The sequence below is a fragment of the Scatophagus argus genome, chromosome 10 (assembly GCF_020382885.2).
Source record: "Scatophagus argus isolate fScaArg1 chromosome 10, fScaArg1.pri, whole genome shotgun sequence".
NCBI classification, from domain to species: domain Eukaryota; kingdom Metazoa; phylum Chordata; class Actinopteri; family Scatophagidae; genus Scatophagus; species Scatophagus argus.
Window position 1 is genome coordinate 16332560 of NC_058502.1, and position 21661 is coordinate 16354220.

General features: G+C 41.0%; 2 protein-coding genes across 6 annotated transcripts in view; one reads left to right on the plus strand and one right to left on the minus strand.

Annotated features, from left to right (window-relative positions):
* arid4b (AT-rich interaction domain 4B) overlaps window positions 1-6673 on the minus strand; it is a 38487-nt gene extending 31814 nt beyond the window's left edge. Inside the window, exons 1-2 of one of the 5 annotated variants that reach the window (XM_046401110.1) lie at window positions 6446-6673; window positions 4130-4178 (exon numbers count right to left, since the gene is read on the minus strand). In XM_046401110.1, coding sequence (XP_046257066.1) covers window positions 4130-4135 — 6 coding nt within the window. In that variant the 5' untranslated portion in view covers window positions 4136-4178; window positions 6446-6673. The other 4 variants (XM_046401106.1, XM_046401111.1, XM_046401109.1 and 1 more) reach the window with 4 other exon arrangements.
* A 238-nt stretch (window positions 6674-6911) lies between these two features.
* On the plus strand, window positions 6912-19735 carry ggps1 (geranylgeranyl diphosphate synthase 1). Its single transcript, XM_046401112.1, has 4 exons — window positions 6912-7392; window positions 9561-9653; window positions 11749-11819; window positions 18081-19735. Exons 2-4 carry the CDS (start codon window positions 9581-9583, stop codon window positions 18882-18884), a joined length of 948 nt encoding a protein of 315 aa, XP_046257068.1. The 5' UTR covers window positions 6912-7392; window positions 9561-9580; the 3' UTR covers window positions 18885-19735.
* The last annotated feature ends 1926 nt before the right edge of the window (window positions 19736-21661 follow it).

Here is a 21661-nt window from a genome sequence, read left to right on the forward strand (position 1 = left end):
AGTAACACTTTGAACACACAACTTTTATTCACAGTAACAGTATTTCTAGAGTATTGCCACTTTTACTACTGTTAATAACTAGCAATTAGTATAATGTAGACATGATGAAGAAGCAGATTAGAGTAACAGCCAACACAAACAGAAATTATAGGCATACCTTCTTACTTACTACACCTTATTTCCTGTCATCGCCCATCCAAAAAAAAAAAAAAAAACAGTAACTGGGTGTGTCAGTGCATAATCTAATTGTTTAATTAAATCTCCTGTTCATGCACTGGAGATCCAATTACATTACACCATTTGACTTCAGATCAGAGTTTCAGGTTGTGTTTTATTTTCACACCAGCGATTCACCTCAGTCTCACTGCCTTCTTAATCTTAAAAGAGCACCTGATTTCTTTTCAGTCACCGCTGTCATGGCCCAGGATTGAATTCAGATCGTGCAACTCTCAAAGCTAAATGACACACATTTTGTAGTTTGCATGAATATGTCACTTTTGTATGTTGATGTGTATGTTTCAAGTCACACAACAGTACATGTTAATGTTTGGACCATAAACTGCTTTACAGTCAAGTCAGAGTGGTGGAAACAGGATGACATAACAGTGAGTCTCAGCGAAATCAAGTGAACTAAATTTCAATGTAACACATCAATAACTTTTATTCTGAGAATTACAGTGTATTGATGCCCGTATAAACCACAGCTTTTAAAACGGAGCATTCAGGCACAAAGCAGCGTTACCAAAATATTAGAAACAATACTTTTTGACCCAATATATTGTGCTGTAATGAATGGGCTTTCAGGCTGAACAAATAACATGCAAGAGGCATGCAGGAAAGAATTAAGCTCACTCCCAGCCAAGCTCACACATACAATAATCCTGCTGTGAATCACCTCTTTGTCCAAACCAGAGTCACCACAATTCCAGTGACTGGTGCTTCAGCAGGAGTTGCCTTGGCAATGCCATGGCAGCTCCAAACTAGAAAAAAAATAACAATCTTAATACTTTCTGTTTACCAATTTATACCCCCAAAATTTAGAACAGTCCAGCAAATCCACTCCTCCTCAAAACACACAATACAACCAAGTGTAAAACTTTAAAAATTTTAACAAAAATCTGTGTTTGTATTCAAACATATAAACTCAAATCACTAATGCTTGGTAAATGGGTTGAGTTTTTGCATATTCCAAATGAGTTGTAGCAGTCTTTTACTTGCAATGAGGCCTCAGTGGGGGTTTCCAGTACTTGTACTTGGTTCCCAAGCAGGGACGCTCGCAACCACAGCAGCCTGCTGCACCTGGCTGGCTGAGGTTCTTACCAAATGCACAAGTATGCATTGTATTACCACGGCACAACATGCTGTTAACCTGTTTAAATGCTTACACGCAGTTTCAGTCAAGACTTGTCTAAATAGTCACCGTTTTGACACAGCAGAACAAGTCTAAGGCAGTAATACAACAATTTAGGACTGAGCTTCCATAAACCTGGGGCTGGGGCTCATGAGAGACAGATTTAAAACAGACTGGTTAAAACTGAAACAGCTTTATGTCTCAGACACAGGTGAGGCACTAAAAAGACTGAATCCTACATTTCCCACAATGCAACTCGGCATCATCTTCCATTAGACCACCCAGGCCTCCGAAATGCCTGTTAAGTCCAAGTTGAGATAACCCTGGTGACATCATCTGAGTTGGGTTTTCTTCCAGAGCCACAGAAGACTTTGCAGCTGTTACTACAGGCTGAGTAGTACACATCACGACAAGCAAACTAAACTTCTTGTGTAAAACGGGGGGAGGGGCCCTTTAACCTAACTACTACATACTCATATACATGGCGTGGAAATATTTTGGTGACGTGCAGACGTGTCAAGAGAAAGCTTTAGGCATTTTTTTAGAAGCACCACTGTTTTAGCATCTTGGCGTGCAGTTGCATGCATGTAGACTACACCATTAAGTTATTAATGAGGTGATGGAATGGATGGAGGACGTGGGACATTATGAGCCAGTACTTGAATCTGAAATTAAATATTTACTACACACTTGGACTGCTGTATTCATGACTGAGTCGTTTTTAAGACATCTTGTCAAGGTTAGGGTCAAGTGCAAAGTGTGACAGCTGAGTACATCTACCAGAATGCTTCTGCTACTGCAAGGACTTTCTTCAATTTACACAATGTGCAAATGATGATAATTAAAAGTTCTAACAATTATCTCAATATGATAATAATTAAGAAATAAACCAATTATGAAACACATTAGTCCACTGTTGGGCTGCTAGCACGCACTGCTAAAGCAGTGTGTACTGTTGATGAAGAAAGACTGCAGACCATAGTTGAATGAAATGCTAATCGAGCATAATGAAAAGTTGTCCTAGTTAAAGAGCAATTTACAGTTCATGTATTGAGCAGATGCTCCTACGTAAGACGTAAAATAAGTGAGCACTCCTCAAGCATCAATAGAGCCAGATGACTCAAAGTACTACAAAAACAACAAACGCTGCAACATAAAACCAGAAATGTTAATGCTAAAACATCACTCCTGCCAGCGGTTATGAAAATAACCAAGTGTAAGCATAACAATCACCTTATAAGAGTCTACTGCAATCCAGCTGGAGAATAATAACTGCCAAATGGTCATGAGCTCAAACGGCAACAGTTAAATGGATGTTCACATATTCACATATTAAGCTTCACTCAAGCAGACACTCGTAGGAAATTAAGCAACAAAGCTAACCTAAGGAATGAATTAGGTGCTAACTCCTTCTGTTTATATACCATCTGTGTTAACTGGAATTCATTTCCAGCTATGACCATCAGAATTTCACCATCTTCCTCTGACACAAACAATTCATTATATAACCACAAATCATCATGCAGTTCAAGTCAGCATTGCAAGTTGGACAAGTATGCATTCAGGCAACTGAAATGGTTCTGAAGTAGAGGAAAAGCAAAGCTACGTGCCAGAACAGAATGATTTCCTCGTGTCTCATATAAGGTTTTCACCAAAGTTAATAATATAGATGTGTTGGCAAACTATTTTCACATTGCCTAATGCTTTGGATTGAATTTTAATCTGATGCTTTTGGTAGACTGCTAATGTGTGGCGGTACAGTTTGATTAACCACAGTAAGCATAACATCATCAGGGCCAAAGTGACCACAAATCACTACTGGAGCAACTTTTATTGTGTCCACTCACAAAGCTCAAAGTTCTCACACCTTCCACTTGCTTTACTCTTTTTCTATGGTACTGTTATGCTACAGATTATGTGTACCAAATAAAATGTAACTAAAATTGCAGACTCTTGCCAAAGTTTCTGTATGTCATACAAATTAATTTAAAAGTGAAACACCTCTGCGGGTTGTGACTCCACACATGGAAAGAAATGACAAGTTAAGACACAAAACACAACAGCCTGCAGGAATAACAACAGCCACAAAAATGTTCCACTAAAATTATAAGAAAAGATTAAATAGATTGCATCACAGCCTAGTCCCCAAACAATGACAGTTGTTGCTTTTTTCAAACTGAGCAGGGCTGGAAGAAAACAATGCCAGAGCTGTCGAATATCACAGCTCATTTATCCTGTTATTAGTGCATTATTATGCACTAGTAGCTTTAATGTGGATTTATGTTAGACACTCTCTGTGACAGCATGTTTTTAAATGATATTCACATATACCAAAACATGCCCAGGCCCTACCTCAGCATGTAATTCAATAACATTGCATAACAAAGCATAACATCAAAATAACAGCTCCCAATTTGTGTTTGCAAACGCAGCTGAAGCCACTAGAAACTCAATATCATGCTTATCAAATAAATGTATTGCTTTGGCCTAGGTCCAAGGCACTTGCTTCGCTGTGTTTGAACGAGACCAAAATTGACATTTAGTAAAAGTTCACACCGACCTTATTCATGAGCACAAAAGGACAAGGCCGCACATATAAAACAGTAAAATAACACATTCAACATTTTATGTTTGATTAGCCCATTTAACGTGTGTTTATACTAAATAAAACTTAGCCAAGAGTGGTGATGAAGAAGTAGTGGTGATATAACTGACTTTCCCCATGACATTAAACACATGCACAAACAAAAAGAAAGGAAAAAAAATGAATAAACATACCTTCATCTCTGTATGAGTCCTCTAGGTGACCAGTGTAACGAATCTGAGGCTGTGAACAGAGGTTGGAGAAGCTGTTAGGCATTGCAGACAGTGCCAACTTCAGTCTGCCACAACAAGACACGGTTATGTTATGATGACATCACTTCTTCTGCTACACTGCTGGATGCCGTGAAAAAAGCTGGGCGGCAGAAGCACACTTTACATTGCTTAGAAAAACACGTCGTGTACACATGGATTCTCCTCTCTCGGACTGCGGCTTTCATTCTGAAATGAGGCTGTAATTGATTTAAGAAAAGTTTAGAGATCCTTTGCTGAAATAATCCCAACTGATGCAACTGACTAATGCTAAGTGTGCTGGAGCTTTCGAGCCACATTCCCCAAAATATCCGTGTTGCAAAGTAAACCGTGACAGGCTGATCACTCTCATTCGCAGAGCCCTCAAAGCCGTTTATGTAATGCCCAGCGCACTGTAGTCAGTTAGTAGTCAGACTTGGCTTGTGGCTGCGGAGGGCGAGCAAACACAAACTAACTAACTTAGTCGCCGGTGGCCAACGAGACGACTTCCTCCTAGTCTCTACACAAATACACGGATCATGAAGTGGTTTAGGATAAAGTCACAGATACAGTAAACGCCGCACGGTGCTCGGTTCTTTGAGTAGCGTGGTGTGCCTGCTGTCTGCACTGCACTGACTATACCAACGCTACAGCAGAGGATGACGCCATTTCTGTAGCTGACAGTCGGCTAAAAAAGGAGAACACTTCAGCGCACAAACACTGGAAATTAGGGGAACGGTGGTCGCATTTCATCTGCACCCGTTAGAGCCATCTCTCTCTAGATTTTTAAGGGGGGAAAAACACCCCGATACCGTTCATTTTCGTTTTCGCTTCTCTCCGTTGTCTTGGTGCGCTGCTCTCTGCGGAGTGTACACTCGACAGCAAAAATAGAGCGATGATAACACCGCTTATGTGCAGGCAACACAGCCACCAAACCAGACCGTCACAGATAATGACAGATTAAAGCCGTGTCGCAATAGCAGCGATAAGTTCAACAAACTGAAAAAAAAATCTGTTGTGCGGCCCCCCCCCCTTTAAAAGTCACTTTCTTTCTTCACAAAATGTTCTTTTTATCGACTGGTCTGGCATTTCGCTGACTGTTCACGGAGTAACGTTGAGTGAGGTTGCCTCTGACAAAGAAACAAGTCGACGAAACGGTTCGCAACAAGGTCAAGCTCGAGAGAGACTTGTAACGCAGTAACATCGCATTAATACCTACAACGTTTTATTGTTATAACAGAAGCCAAGGTCGCAGCCCTCATTTGTGAGTCTCTTGGTCGTGGGGAATGATCGCGGAGGATACAATGTCATCCGCCCCAGACAATTTTCTAGACCAGGCACTGCAAGTGAGTGATTGACCACCACCAACAATAATGCACACACACACACACACAGCCCGAGCCTCGGCCGTCTTTTCTCATGTCCTAAAACCCGGCACTGTGATTAACTAAAGCGTCGAGTCCATTTAAACCTCATCAGTAACGGCTCCTGCTCACTCAGTTTGTCAGCGATGTGATGTTGCCAGTTACGGAAATGTGCAAAATATTGGTCACGCACACATAGCATTGAGAATAACACGAGTCCTCTCCAGCTCAGGGGAAAATAGTCCACCTCGCATACGGTAATATAGCCACAACTGATCAGACGGGTGAGCTCGTTGATACAGGGTAGCCCATCCGGACCAACCTACACTGGACAAGTCAACCGAGAGCAGCTAACGACAGCGATGGCACAAAAGAAAAGCCTGACAATGCAATTTACCTGCTAAATTACACCTCTTGGTCGCTTGTCGACAAATTACATCCTGCAGCGATGTCGAGTGTATACAGGTCGCCGATGATTTCGCGTAATATCACTTTTGACGGCTATAAGGGAACACCATGACAGACGCTGCTCGACGACAACCTCTCCGAGCAGGATTCCTCCGCTCAACAACACAACACTCCGGTGCTTGTCCAGCAGGGTTGAAACTATTCAACCCCGGAGTAACGTTAGCATAACCTTTCTCTGTGCCCATCAGCCTATTTTGGCTGGCTACAGCGTAACTTTTGTTTTCGAGCTGACTAAGTTTTTCTGTTTTCTCGATCGTCAGTTTTTTTGCTGGCCAGTCGCCTAATTCATTCATTCCATTAACCCCACTAAACATATCACAGCATTAGTTAACAAGTTAGCTAACGTCAAGGTTGGCTTGGTAGCAGCAGGGAAGCAAGCTAGTAAAATGTTCAAAATAGCGATGGCTTGACCGAACAAAAGCAGGCTTACCTATGCTGTCAAGTTGAGAAACACCTCTGTTTTTCGACGAAAGTGTATTAGTAATCCATAGGAACATTTATGTGAAAGATCTGACAGGTTTTAACGTCGTCCGTTGGCCCCCGGTTGATGTTGGATGCAGATGGGTAAAAGTCGTTTTCGCAGAGCGCTGCTGTTTGCCTTGTTGAGTAGCTCCTCTAGCTTAGCTCTTTCTGTGATCCTTTCCCCGCCTCCTGAGAATGATCGACGGATATGTTAACCCCGCCTCTCCCAAACATACGCTCGCCCATTGGAGCTTACAGCGATGGGAAACGCATTGGCAGCACAGGATTGGCTGATACAGGAGAAAAATATCCACGGTATAGCGTACCAAGTATTTCTATTGGGTGGTTCTCACAATACTGAGAGGGAAAACATTGAAAAACTACAAGCCCCAGTCTGTAACTGTTTATGTGTGTTCGATGTGTATCACAGACTGGCCCGTTGAGACGATAGTGTGTTTTTCCGATTCAGGAAGCTTTTACCGGGTGATGTAGCAATATAATTGCAACACACAATGTACGGGCACCCATGTTACATTTCCTACCTACTTTCTGCGCCTGCTCTGTAACGCAACCGAAGCTTATATAGATAGCTCATCAGCGTTAGCTAGTCTTGAAAAGTGTCTGTATAGTGCGAGGTGTAACGGCGTTAGCGTACAATAGCATACCATCTGGTGAATTAGCCAGTAACATACGGAGCTAAAAAAATGATATGAAAGTGTGGATGTGGTAGTTATATTATGTGCCTTAGTTGACCAGGGCTGGAGTGGCGGTTTTTATTTTGAAAAAGAAAGAAAGAAAGAAATGCCCAACTGTGGTATAGCGCGTTTATGTTAGCCTCCTAACGCTAGCTAACTAGCCGTCTGGCTACAGGAATTCATGACCGGCGAGTCAGCGGACTGACAGAGAACAGCCAAGGTGGGTGGGGTGTATTCACTACTGGGAGCTGAAGAAAAGTGGTGAAGTGTCTCAGACGAGTTGTCATTTTCAAGTTCTGTTGCGTAAATGTATTTTGGATCACCGCATTTTTTTAAATTCATAGAAGTTATTTTAAGGTGATAGGGTAGTTTAAGCGATGCACTCGGTCAACACAGTAGGAAAATGGGCTGCAAATATTTTAACTTCTCTTTGCAAAGACTAGAGAAAGACTATAAATACTAATAAAAATCAATACTTATGTTGGCCTTTGTGGTTGAATCTGAATATCCTAACTTTTCAAAGTGTACGTTTGCAATGGATATAACTGAACTGACAAATAGTTGAGGAAATTATTGAAATTGACATATCTAATGGGTAATTATTTATTTTCTGATAATTCTAATGTAGGTACTTGATGCAAGAGAGATGAGGACAAAATGTGCCCAATACATTTTCCACTTCCCATAAATTAATGTTAAATGTGCAAATCAAAATGTAGACTATACTACATTTTGAATTACTGAATTGAAAGTTGATTAAGTTAAATGCAGTTTGTATCGGCTTTTCAGAAGCAACGATGCCTTGTTAAATAATATTATTTGACAAGGGATCAGAACTTCCTTTTATAAACAGACATTTCGTGGTGGAACTGGATTGCAGCATTATATTGTTTGATAAAGGACCGTGGCAGTCTATTATGGTAAATATAATGAATAGCTTCGAGGCTGTGCATCAGTGTAACAAGCAGAGCTGCAGTGAGTGGTTTCCTTTTTGAACTGAAACCACTCCCCTAATATTATTACGAAGCAGAGATTTCATAAATTTTTAGCTTTATTGGCTTATAGATATTTATGGTGTAAGATGGTGCAAATGATCTAGTCTGGGCCTTTTATGAAATTAAATCTACACTGCCAAGTTATTTTTTGGTATTGATCAATAGCTGCCATAGACTTCCTCCTGGCCTCTCTTTTATTATTGCTACATCACTCATCACCTCTGGTTTCTGTGATTCAGTAATGTTTTTTTTTTTTCCCAAACTCATCCAGTAATGATCAATGAGTCACCATGCTTGGGGATTTCATGGCTCTGCACATGCGTCTGGCACACAGTGCATTACTTCATCAATATATTTATGTTGGTTTATCTCAACTTTTTATTTTCCTGTTTTCTTAAGATGGGTTAATGTAAAGCTTTGCAAACAATGTATTACTTTTGCATTTCCTGCATCTCAATCATGTCCTTTTTTTTTTTTTTTTGCATGCAGTGAATGTGTAAAAATACACTCGCAATGGATAACCACACAGTTCTGGTGTGTTATGCTGCTATATGTGTGGTAGCATTGTGTGGTGATATCATTTACACCAAGATGGCCTTCAAGTCTGACATTGTTCTTGTCATGTCAACATGCTCCTTTCTATAGTTTCTTCAGTCACGCTTCAGTCTTCACGCTCAGTAATATCGCCACTGTTTTCCATGAACCATCTCTCGGTCGACAGCAGGATAAAGAGATGACTGTCTTTTGTGCTTTTACATTACTGCTGCACCAGCCCAGAAAGTCACCTGTCATCTCTTATATTATCTAATCTCTAAAGTAATAATCTCCAGTGACTTGGCAAAATACTCACTAACATCTGATTTTATTTTGTCTTCAGTGGGAAACGTTGTAATTATGTGACTGCAGTAGTCATGAGTATAACATTTATTAATTTAAACACTCTTAATAAATACACATTAAACAATATACAAAAAGTCACAGATAGTAATTATGTAACATAATACAAATCTTAAAAATATAAAAATAGTATGTAGGAATCATGACACCTGGGTAGAGATGCTATTCTCATCATAAACATTGTTCAGTTGACACTGAGTTGGAAAGAGAGATTTAAATAAAAAATAAATTAAAGTAAAGGAACCACCATAACATTGTCACTGGCCTTCATGCTGCTTTCCAGAGTTCCCTGCTTTGTGGCATGTTCATCAAGAGGAGCATGATAAACCAGAAAAAAAAATAGAAAAGTTGCTGTTTGTCACTATGTGTACAGTGACAAGCCACATTAGATTACAGTACACTCAGGGTTTCTCATTAATTTTATAAAAATTATGCAGTCTTCAACAACTATGTTTGGTTTTTCTTATGTTTTTGTGTTCATTGTCCTCCGATATAGATTTGTGTTAACTTGACGCAATGGACAGCGACTCTCAAGCCGCCTCTGAACGAATTCTGCTGGAACCATACAAGTACCTGTTGCAGCTGCCTGGTGAGTCTTTCTCCACAGTCAACAACAGGCTAATGGGCTGACTGCAGGGTGGTGGAAGAGGATGAGACAAACATGCTAGGAAAAAGGTCATCAAAAGCCACATTTACTGCTGATAAGATCGAGGACTACACCAAACCCTGACACAATTATTGTTAGTCACACTAAATCATAACGGCAAAATCATCAAAATGCCTAAAATGATGAATGATATGATGAAAGGCTCTAGTGTACACACAGCAGACATAATCGCAAAAAAAAAATTATGCACCCAACATTCACTATTAACAGCATGTTACGGTTAGACGAGAGGTCTCACAAGCTGTTCCTCTTGCTGGTTAATGCTAACACCCAGCTTTATGTTATTAGGAGATGCTGCTTGATTTCATGTAAGTGTGTATACCTGTGGCACAGCAGGATTGAACTTTATTTGTTCAGTTCAGTTTTTAATTGACTTTACTTTACATTGAACATTTGAAACCCGATCATGACAGCTGATTAATATGGTACTTAAAACTGGATATTCAGTCAGTGCATATTGTCTCACTTTGTTAAAGATGTTATTTTGTGCAGGCCTACATTATACTGTCCTTTTATCATTTCACCATTTAAAACAAAAACAAAAAAAAAGAACAGATTTGACTTGTTTCTTGTTCTCCTATTTGTGCCTGTAGCTTACACATTGTTGACTCCAAATGGCAATAAAATTGAACAGTTTTAGAAATCAGAAATCAACAAGCAGTGTGTAGTTCTGTGCATGTTTAACATCCCAGTTTTCTTGAGTCTGTAATTTATTATTACTGAGCACTCACTGAGCTGTTCAGCAGACAGACTTTAGTTTATTCTTAAGTTTTGATTGGTCACTCTTTGGCTGTGGAGAAGTGACTGACATAACATCCTAATTTTATTTGGGTAAATAGGACATGTCCTAAGAGTCTCAGTTGATCGGGATGTTTTACTCTGTTGCAGGGCCACTGTGTCATTTAGGCTCATAAGTTTACTTTAAAGTCTTGTGACAAACATTCTCATTAAAGCAGAATTTCAATGTTTTAAACCATTTTGTCAAAGTTTTGGAAAATATATCCATGGGTTTGCGTAAAATTGTAGTTTGTCACTGTTTTAGATTGTGGATGGGACCACTCAAATGGAAAAGGCTTTACAACAGAGACGAGTATGGTCAGAGAAATACTCCCCTTAACCCTTGTCTTTGAACAACAGAAAACTTTATGTGCTTACTGTAGAGCAGCTACAGGATTTTTATTTTATCAGATAGGTCACATCCCACCTCCACTGTTGCTTTGATCAGAGTTGTGTTCCTGGATCGACTTCTGAATTATCTCTGGGAAACAAAAATGGTGTTAATGGTTTGAGGGTTCATCTATATTTAGGCCAGGCCTGCACAAAGTGGGGCCTTTGGGGCTAAAGTCGTCACATCAGATGTTCCTGGTGAAAAAAATTGAAAAGACATTGTTGTTTATGTTGTTTTATTTTTTGTGTTTAAGTGAAAATGCTCTATAAATATGTAGGATCCTTAATTATTAATTATATTCTTTATAATCTGTGTTTACTGTGCAGAGTGATGTTTTGCACAGGAATTTTGTCAAACTTGATATCCTTGTGTCATTTTGTATCTAAACAATGCAATAGAATATAGTAAGTGTTTGCTTTGGCCTAGTTTGGGCCCTTAAGGCAAAAAGTTTGGGCATCCCAGTTCAGACAGTTCAGTAATTGCTTGTGATGGGTGGGTTTGAAATATTTTTATATCTGCAAGGCTGGTATTGTTTTGGTCTCAGCTGTTTCTTGCATAGTGCTCTTTCTCTGCAACAGTGAGGGTGAGACCACTGTCATGTTTAGCTGTTGTGATATGGCTGAGACAGGTTGTAAAACAGCTTAATTTTCCTTTTAAATTTGCTTCATCTGGGAATATGTAGCTACCACCCTGTTTAAATATCAGGGATATGAAGACTCAATAATGTAAGTAAGTTCCAATTGTTTAATGCAGAATGAACTGATTGTTTGCAAAAACAGTTTCATTCTCATGTTGCAGTGTTTTTGACTATTGAAATAACTGACTTTTTGTTTTCGGCTCTCCTCTCAGGAAAGCAAGTGAGGACAAAACTATCCCAGGCATTTAACCACTGGCTTAATGTTCCAGAGGACAAACTGCAGGTGAGAGATCAGCCATTTCATGCCTCTTAACTTTCAGAGTCATCTGATGTTTATTGTTGCAGATGGGTCAACAAAGGTGAAGTGATGCTGTGCTTATTCTGAAAAGGCAATTTATTATGTAATGCAACCAGAGTTTTCTGTCTGCTGTACTGTTCCAAACTGAATGTAAATGTAAAGCTTGCATGTAGAGCATAAAACATCCATGATTTATTACAGGAGGTTGTATGTCACCATATGAGTGAGGATTATGTCTCCCTGACGAGCAGGTCCAGTAGTTACTGTTTTTAATTTTTTGGTCTTCAGCTGCTGATAAAAATATCTGTATTCTAAGCTTGCTAGACTCTCTTCATTCGCTAGTTGCTGCCTTTGTCCGTGTTGTAGTGCTGGGCAGTTTATAGGGCTGAAAATGGCTACTTTCTGTTGCAGTTCAGGATTGGAATGAGACTGACAGCAATAAAGCTGTGGAGCCTAAAACCTAAAAGAGGACAAAAAGCTGTGTAGAGACACAGAATTGGGTGATGCAGTCATTGTGAGTTTGTCCCATGTTTGAGAGATGATTGTGAGCTTTGATTGCTTATAGGCACAGCCTATTAGCTCGTTTCCAGACCTCTGAATTGCTTCTCACATCACAAATTATTTGAAGCGATTCAAAACAGGTCTGGTGAATGGCTGTTAGCCAATTGGAAGAGCAACCGAGCCCACCACTGGCTTTGTGGGTTAATCCACAGTGAATGTGACAAACAATACTGTGTCAGATCAGGGCATCTTCTGTTCTATTCATCATTGTTTTACCACAGTCCCCACCCCTTGAACACCACAGCGGGCCTCATGTTTTTTTAAACATCAATAAAGAATAATGTAGAAACAGTTTCGATAGAAACACCCTCTGGAATTAGTCAAATTTAGTATTATCTATAAATCACCAATTGAATTTTGCCTCCTAAACCATGAAGTATCATTCAGACTATGGCACTGATTAAGTTCTGCCTACTGTTGATTTATTCATCGCATTTGCACTGTTTACTTTCTGTTCTTCACTTTGAAAAGGCATTTTTGTTACATCTACTGTTTCATTTCCTGGTGTCAAACTCATGACTCAGGGCTTTCAAGTTGCTCAGTGGTGCATTTAATAATATTGCAGATAGCTTTTCTCAACAGAAAGTAAAACAATGGCAGCTAACATGCTATTGTTGGCAACAATACAATCAAAAGTAAGTGCAATACACTGGATCACAATACAGTTGTTAAAAGCTTTCAAACTGAGCTCTCATTAATCCAAGAAGATGGGAAACTTGTCAACTAAGACCGTATTTTACCATTTTCATTAAGTTCGATGTCAAACAGGATCTTGGTCAAATAACAGGTTTTCTGTACTTTCCCACTTCTGCTTTTAAATGCTTTCTTACATAACCTTGCCTCATTTTTGCCTCATGAAACCGTAATGGTTTTTGATCAATTGTATAGTGTAGTGTATAGTGAATGAGTTTTGTTTCGTGTTAGGAATGTGGCCTGGCGACAGGTGCAGATAATGTGAATTCACTTCACCGTACTTTCATTCATCTCAGTTCCTGTTTTGACGTCCCAGCTTTGAGTCTGTTCATGTGACACCCAGCCCCTCCTCCTCCTACAACAGCTACTAATAGTCCTACTACTACTACTCAGACAACTGGCTGAACAACTTTCTTCTCTTGAATATCCAAATACTATTTTTCTGTCACATGGCCCCTTTCCTTCTCCTCTACGTCATCTGAAAGGCTAAAAAAAAAGTCCATATGCACAGAGTTTCTAATGAGTTAGATTTGAGGTGATTGCTGTTTTGAAATTTCTGGGAATTGAGGTTTTTTTTTCCTGTAGTTGCATTTGATTTGTCTTTCAAGGTAACATGAAAAAGAAAAGACACAAAATTAATTCTAATCACTGCATAGGAAACTGTATCAGTTTTGTATCAGGATTTTCCTGGAATATGAGTGATGGGGGAGGTTGTAACCAGAATATTTTGTTTACTGTATGCTGATATTGCAAATACATTAAATTACATTTATTTTGGAAGTGGGATGATGGTGCTACAGTGCAGTATGATGGCTGGCATTTAAAGAAAACCTTAGAATCAGTGTAGGTTTATGCTTTTTTGAATGAGAATGGGTAGGTCACAGTAGCTTATTGTTTGACTGTATAGTACAGTCCTGATGACGCAGTAAATGATAGTGAGGAGGAAATATTTGGCAGCATTTAGGAACAGTGTATTTTAATACGTGCTGCACTAATCTCCAGTGAGGGACTACTGCTTTTCAGCTTTTTTTGTGCTCCTGATCGCCTCTGTGAGCAAAGGATTAGCGTGTTTCAAGTCCCAGGCAAGTGTACACCTCCATTCATTCATTACAGGATTTCTTGGGTGCTGCCTGATCGCAACACACCCATCGAAGCACATACACAGATAACAGGCTGATTGGCATTCTTGCTCTTTTCTGTCAAGGAAGCCATTTAGAAAATCCTGGTTCTGCTGAGCAGGACTCTCCCCACGGTCTGCTCAGGGAAATCAAGCCATTGACCTTAATATACTGATAGCATTAGCATTGTTATGGCTGACTTCTGGTCCTGTGTCCGCTGATGAAGACATGGAGTCTAATCTGCGTTTTGTGAATCCACATGCCTTAGTGCAGAATGCAAAGTGCTGAGGCTGTCGGGTCCCATTAGGTTTGCTGTTCAACAGGTCTCCCTTTGTTCTGAATGTTTTATAACCCCTCCACAGATGGAGGAATCCTGGTTCTGCTGAGAAACTCAGAGGTCACACTGTTGTCTCCTGTGGTCGTCTCATCTTCCAGACAGTGCACAGCTAGAGTCTTCACCCCATGTGATGACTTGTTTGAGACCTCAGTAAAAAGAAAAAGAAATGGTGTACTTGGGTGAAAGGGTAATAAATGTATATGACTCCTGTCATGTCGGCCTTCCTCCTGCTGCGGCATCCATCTCACATTTTGCATCAGCTATGTTTAATCACAGCTTTCACACAGCTGCTGTTACAGTGGTTTCCATGACTTAAACTGAATGAATTGAGTTTGCAACATTAATATAAGTAGCGACTCAACATTCAAGGTGGCATTTTTGATCATTTTCTCAGTACACGCAGCTGTAGTTCTTGACCCAAGTGCGGACATTTTCGAATCAGGATCACATTTGCATGTTGAGGCTAGAATGACATGTTGCATTTTAGAGTTTTGAGTTTGACTGATCAGTGTTTTTGAGGTAAATTGGTTGGCAGTTCATATGGCCTACTCTCATTGTAACCAGATTTACTTTCGTTCTCCTGATAATTTGACTTCAGACAGACTTTCACTGTTATGCTGAGGTTTAAATATCCCTCACATGTCAAGGAACTATCTCCCCCATGACTCCCTCTGGCGTCCCCTTTACCCCCCATTCTCTCTCTCTGTCTTGTCTGCGTGTATGTGCATGTGTGTAAGCTTGGTAAACTCCCGCTGAACCCATCATGCAGACTCCCCTCGTCATCATTAGCACACTGCTGCCAAGAAGTCGCCGCCATGGAAACAACTGTGCTTTCAGATAGATGGAGGCAGTGACAGTGGCACACTGTCTCATTCATTTGGCAATGAATTTTTTATCAACCCCCCCATATGTCCTTCTCTACAGTTTAGTACAGCACGGGTTGTGCAGGTTTGGGAAATTCCCCATTTAGAACTGAGCTGCCTTGCAACCTTCAGCTCCCCCCAGTCTGTACCAATGTAGAAAGGTTAGATTTTATATTCTGTCTTTTATTTTGAAAACGTGTCATTCATGAGAGTATCTGCTGTCTGACGCTCAGAGCTTCTTGTAGGTTTTACTGGGACTCATGCAGTGAGGCCGTAACGTAGCTGCTTCCATGACAAGATAAATAGGACCTGGGTTACAGGTTAACATGTCAGATATCATGTGTAGCAACTCATAAATGTTGGACAGGGTAATAATAAAAATAATCTCTTTTTGCAAATGTTAACTTTGTGGATACAACCTGGAATGTGTCAGAAGGTTATCATTACATGAAGCAGATACAGAGTTGTGCAGTTAAGCTTGGATCAGGCTCGACAGTACATTTCTAAAACATTTGTATTACAGTAGTTAGGCAGACATAACCGGAGATATCTCATCTCTTGATAGAATAAAAGATGACAGCTGAAACAGTAGCCACACTCGATAAAAATATGAACTTTGCTGCTTTTTCCCCTTATCAACAATATTTTATCAACCCCCTACTGTAAATGAGTTACACACTGAAAAACCGTCTTTGGCTTCACCACACAATACATGACAATTAATGAGGACAAACAGAAGGGGCGTGGCATATACAAACATTAAAATCGTACTTCCCAGATTAAGGTTACACTGTGGTGTCTTGAGCATTTACAGTTTACAAAAATTCCTATCTGTCACATTTTGTGTGCGCACTAAAACTGCTGTTCTAAATGAATGAGTAAGCATGTTTGAATGGCATCCAATAATCGTGGTGTGTATGATCATGTCAGATGAACATGTTCAATCCGTTGCCAGACTTCAACAGTACTGCTGTCTGACTCAGGCGTACTTGAGGTGGTTGGCACCCGCCGTAGTCCCTCTGAGTGAGACGGGCTTATGAGTGTACAACAGACTTATCTGTTTCCGAGTTATTTCCTTCCCCTCAATACAGTGGACGCAGTGCATTCGGAGTCTCTGCATTCCTAATGGACCACTGATTGTAGCTTTGGCAAAGAGTGAATTTCTGAGTCAGTAACCTCTGGTGATAATCAATGAAGTCTTGCAGAGTAGCAGAGGCTTTCAGCACTTAAACAGCAGTGTTGCACAGCGACAGGCTGACTTGATCAATTTGTTGGAGACCCCAGACACTCAAAGTCCAAAACTTGAAAATTGTTGGTGTTGTTTGGATTTCATAGCTGCTGTTGTTATGTGAGGCTGTTGTTAATGTGAATTTGGTCCCCTGGAATCCTGAAAAAGAACTGTAATTTACAAGACCACAGTCGGCAATAACCCTCTAGGTCCTTGAGTATTGTGTGTTTGGCTATGTAATACTCCATTGTCCTGCTCATGTGTGCATTCACTGTAGCTTTACCTCCAACCCAACTTTCTTGTAAATGGCTCTCTGAGGTTGCAGGGCAAACCAGTGTCAGGACCCTGCCGAAGGAAAGGTTGTGTTTGGCAGATAGATTGCTCAACTGGCCCAGTCTTGGCCATCTGCCGGACCCACTGAGCCTCCCTTTGTGCTTCCCCAGCCCCATACAAACTGCTTTCATTACCAGGCCACACCACTTGTCTTTTAAATCAGTGGAGCACTCGAGCAGCCTGCTCAGCCAGCTCAAGACAGCAGACACCTGATGGCAACGCCGGCTGTTTTATGTCAGGCATGAGCTGAAACATAACCACTTTAGGTTATCAGGTTGAGGCTCCTCTTGATGGACACTGGATGTTTTCTGTGGCTGTGCGCTCCGCTGATGAATGACAACTGTGATGATTTGACATTAGTTCAGCAAGCAAAGTACCCATATCTGTGTACCTCATTTGCTGCCTCATTTTGGTGAAGGCGGCTACACAAGAATTTGTCCATTGTCTTGTGACAGCAGTGCTCATGTGGGAGCTGTGGGGGCTTGTAAATACACTTGTCATTTATGGCTAAGGTTAAGGACTAAGCCTTGTGGTGAAAGTGTGCTAAGCCCTGTGGTGTCACATGTGATTACTCAAGCACGTGAACACATCTCCTCTGAGCTCATCAAGCCACTGTTGCTTGCTCTTGATCACGACATCTGAGTTTCAGAGCAGACCAGGTAAAATGGACAGAAGTGCTGTCAGTCTGAAACAGCTCTAGTCTGTAGGGTGTCTTCACTGAGGTCTTCATTCCTTCTGACTGACTGCCTGGTTTGTTTCTGCAACTGTTTTGTCTGCTGATGAAGACTCTAGTGGAGCAGCACAGACAAGCGTGTAGACATGGCACCCTCTGCTGTATACAAGTTGTAATGCATAATTTACATAGAGCTCCTGAGAACCTGTTAGTGTCTTACTAGTTGTGATTAGGGAAAGGAGTTTTCTCAGTGTTGTTGTTGTTGTTGTGTTGTTGGAACAGCTCCTGAAAGTTAATACAGTGAAAGATAAAGATGTTGCTTACTATGAAATGGAAAATGTGATTCAGTGTATTTTTTCCAGGTGCAACAAATCTCAAAGTATTTATTAAATTCTGTATAATCATAGAGTTTAATGGAGTATGTTGTTTGTCCTGTTCAGGTGATTATTGAGGTGACTGAGATGCTGCACAACGCCAGTTTGCTCATAGACGACATTGAGGACAGTTCTAAGCTGCGCCGAGGCTTCCCTGTGGCCCACAGCATCTATGGCATCCCCTCTGTCATCAACTCGGCCAACTACGTCTACTTCTTGGGCTTGGAGAAGGTGCTGACCCTGGAGCACCCCGAGGCTGTCCGAGTTTTTACCCGACAGCTTCTGGAGCTGCACCGTGGTCAGGGCCTGGACATCCACTGGAGGGACACCTACACCTGTCCCACTGAGCAGGAGTACCGCAACATGGTGTTGCAGAAAACCGGAGGGCTCTTTGGCCTGGCTGTGGGCCTGATGCAGCTCTTCTCAGATTGGAAACAGGACCTGAAACCCCTCCTGGACACACTGGGCCTCTTCTTCCAGATCCGCGATGACTACTGCAACCTGAGCTCTCACGAGTACAGCGAGAACAAGAGCTTCTGTGAGGACCTGACCGAGGGCAAGTTCTCTTTCCCCACCATTCATGCCATATGGTCACGTCCAGAGAGCACCCAGGTGCAGAACATCCTGAGGCAACGCACAGAGAACATGGACATCAAACGGTACTGTGTGGACTACCTGGAGAAGGTTGGTTCGTTTGCTTACACCCGTCAGACTCTGCGGGACCTGGAGGTGGAGGCCTACCGCCTCATCAGGGAGTTAGGGGGGAACCCTCAGCTGGAGAGCCTTGTTAAACAACTCAGCCAAATGTATCGTGAGGCCGAAGCCACAGCGGAGTCCAGCACTGAGCCCCACTCGAGCCACAACCACTGACCTCATCCACCTTTCACTGCTACGAGACATACTAGCCCCTGCACACTCCACTAACACAGAGGTATTGCAAATGCATGTATGCAAACATATTCCTGAAAAGCTCAACACACACGTGTGTATGTTACCGTCACAAACTATTGACCCGCAATGAATCATTAAACTTGAGCACTTGTGGTAGACATCAAAGCAGCTCCGAATGTTACCTCATTCTTTTGTGTGCTAGATGGCGCCCTTCAAGTGTTGCTTAACAAAGTACACATCAGCAATTTTTGTATCTGACTGTAGCTGTGCTGTCAGTGGAAGAAATCAATTCCAATAATAAATAGTTTCTTTTAGGTTTGCTTTTCTGAGAGTGAAAAATTACAAGATGGCAACAAAACTTAAAAGCCTTCCTTTTGATTTACAGTGCATATAAATGTAATTTTTCTGTGTTTTGTCACCATATGAAAATTGTTTATCTTGGGCCGATTGAACGCTGGGGGTTTTTCTGAAGTTCCCATTTAAAATAAAATGTGGATGTCTCAAGTGTGTAATGTGTGATTTGGGGATCCTCTATCAGTAAGCCACCAGAGTGCCAATCCTGTAGAAAAGACCTCTGCAACTCAATTGTCTGCTTGTTACATAACATGCTGGCATTATATGCAAAGCAGCTCTCCTGCTGTTTATGCTCAGCTCTGTATGAATGCTGTTGATGCTTTGGTGTACTGCAGACTGTGTTTCCATCTGGTGTGAACACAGCTCTTCACATCTCTAATATTTTATTACTGATTCCATTCTGATATAAGCATATACTGTGCTGCAGATGACGATATTTTCTATTGAATTAAAAAAAAGAAAGCTTTGAAAGATGACATGTTGCCTTGTCTTGACTTCTGCAGCAAAATGTGACATCTCACAGTGGCCTCAAGACTTGTTTGATTTTCACTGTTTTGAAATGAACATGTTTTAATGTCATGGGTGAAGAGAAGGACCCTTCTCCAGAGATGAGCAGCACCATCTACTGTGCACATGGGTGTAAATGAAAATCAAGATGTGACAAACAGCTGTTCTTATGTGTAGCTCTCTGCCTTTTACAGAAGTAGTAGCTTCTTCTTTGGAACATTTATGCTACAAACACACACCTATGCACCAGTATTATCCATAGTATATGTGATGATGAGCCTTCTCCTAGTGCATCAGAGCCATGTGTTCATTTGTAAAGGCAACTGGTAGTTCTGCTGAACAGTGCAGGTTCATTCAAGTTATTACAGAATTGCCTCCCCTGTTCTTTGTTTTGGGGTACCTTGAGCGAGCACTCACACAGGTTGGCTGTTATGGATGTGGGTGGGAGAGGGTTTGTTTTGTTTTTAATCTAAAGTACCAGTCATCTAAATCCTGTATTATCTGTGGGTTCTGTTAATACCGTTGTGAGTTTTTCCTCAGCTGAAAAGAAGCGCAGCTCTGCGGACAGAGGCTGTCTGTCCCAGACGACTCTGTTGACTCACTGAAGCTCTTGCTCTTGACAGCTGCAATTCAGTTAATTATGTGTCTTTCAGATTGAATTGTGGCTTCGCTGAAAACACATCTATTAATCAAAATGTCAAATTCTCGAAAATCTGGGAGTGAGGGAAGCAATTCCACTGCTAATTTTCCTTCCAAGCAGCCCCAACTGCAGGAAAATGTGATGCAAATGCATTTCTGATTTGATAAACAGACGTATGAAGTGGCTTTTGCAAAGCTGACTTAAGTCCATCACAATAATCAAAGCCTCTCATGGTTCTCATTTCTTCTCTCTCTCACACTAGGTTGACTAGATTGATTTTCTCCACCCACAGCGTCTGAGTTCTGTTTGAGAGCAAAACAGAATAGCTTTTGTGTGAAGAGCGACATGGCTCACTCACTGTCTCCCTCATCCTCTGCAAGCTTTGGATTATTTATCACTGGGCTGCACTTTACACATTTGTGTTGCTTCGTAGCACTCAAGAGATATGTCATAAATATTCCTGTGCTAACAACAAAAATCTGAGAACCTCGTTTCTGAGAATGTGCTGTTGTGTGGCTGCTTCACTGATTTTCTTTATTGAACTGATTATATTTTTTAGAAATTACTCTCCTGGAAAAGGATTTCTGAGATTGCTGTTCTCTTTAGGGGATCCTTGTTTGACACATGTACGCACATTTTACACTTAAGAGAAAGTCGGTTCTCTGCAGGGCTGCTGAGCTGCTCCACTGGAGCAACTGGCAGAGCATTTTATTCCTCCGCAGGAGCTTCAGAAGAAAACTGCTGAGTGCAATCAGTGTGACTTACGCTGGTCTACATGCTGACCCACGACGGTACCTGTGAAAGATGTTTTTAAAGAACAGAATCATCACTGCTACTTTCAAGGACAAAACTGGAGAGATCTTCAACAAATACCAAGAACAAAAGCTATGAAGGGACCAAAATCAACTCTCAACAGCTTGTTTGTTGTTCTCAGCCCAAGCCGAAGGCACCAGAGAGGTTTTATTTGCAAATGGTTCAAAAATATAAGCAGTAAGTTTTAAAAATGGCTAAATAACTTCTAAAACGGCTTGTTGGGGACTCCTTTCAGCTGCAGATTTGGTGCACGAGTGAATATTGACTGCAGGATGGTCAACACAGGACTGACATAATGTAAACCGCAGCACCCTTATTCATCGTGATGAACAGCAGTGTCGCACGTGATGTTTTTTTCTATTGTTTTTTTTAAACTCTATGTGCTCTATTGTGCGGAAAAATAAGACGAAGGATGAGTTGACTGTTGGTGTGGTATTTTCAT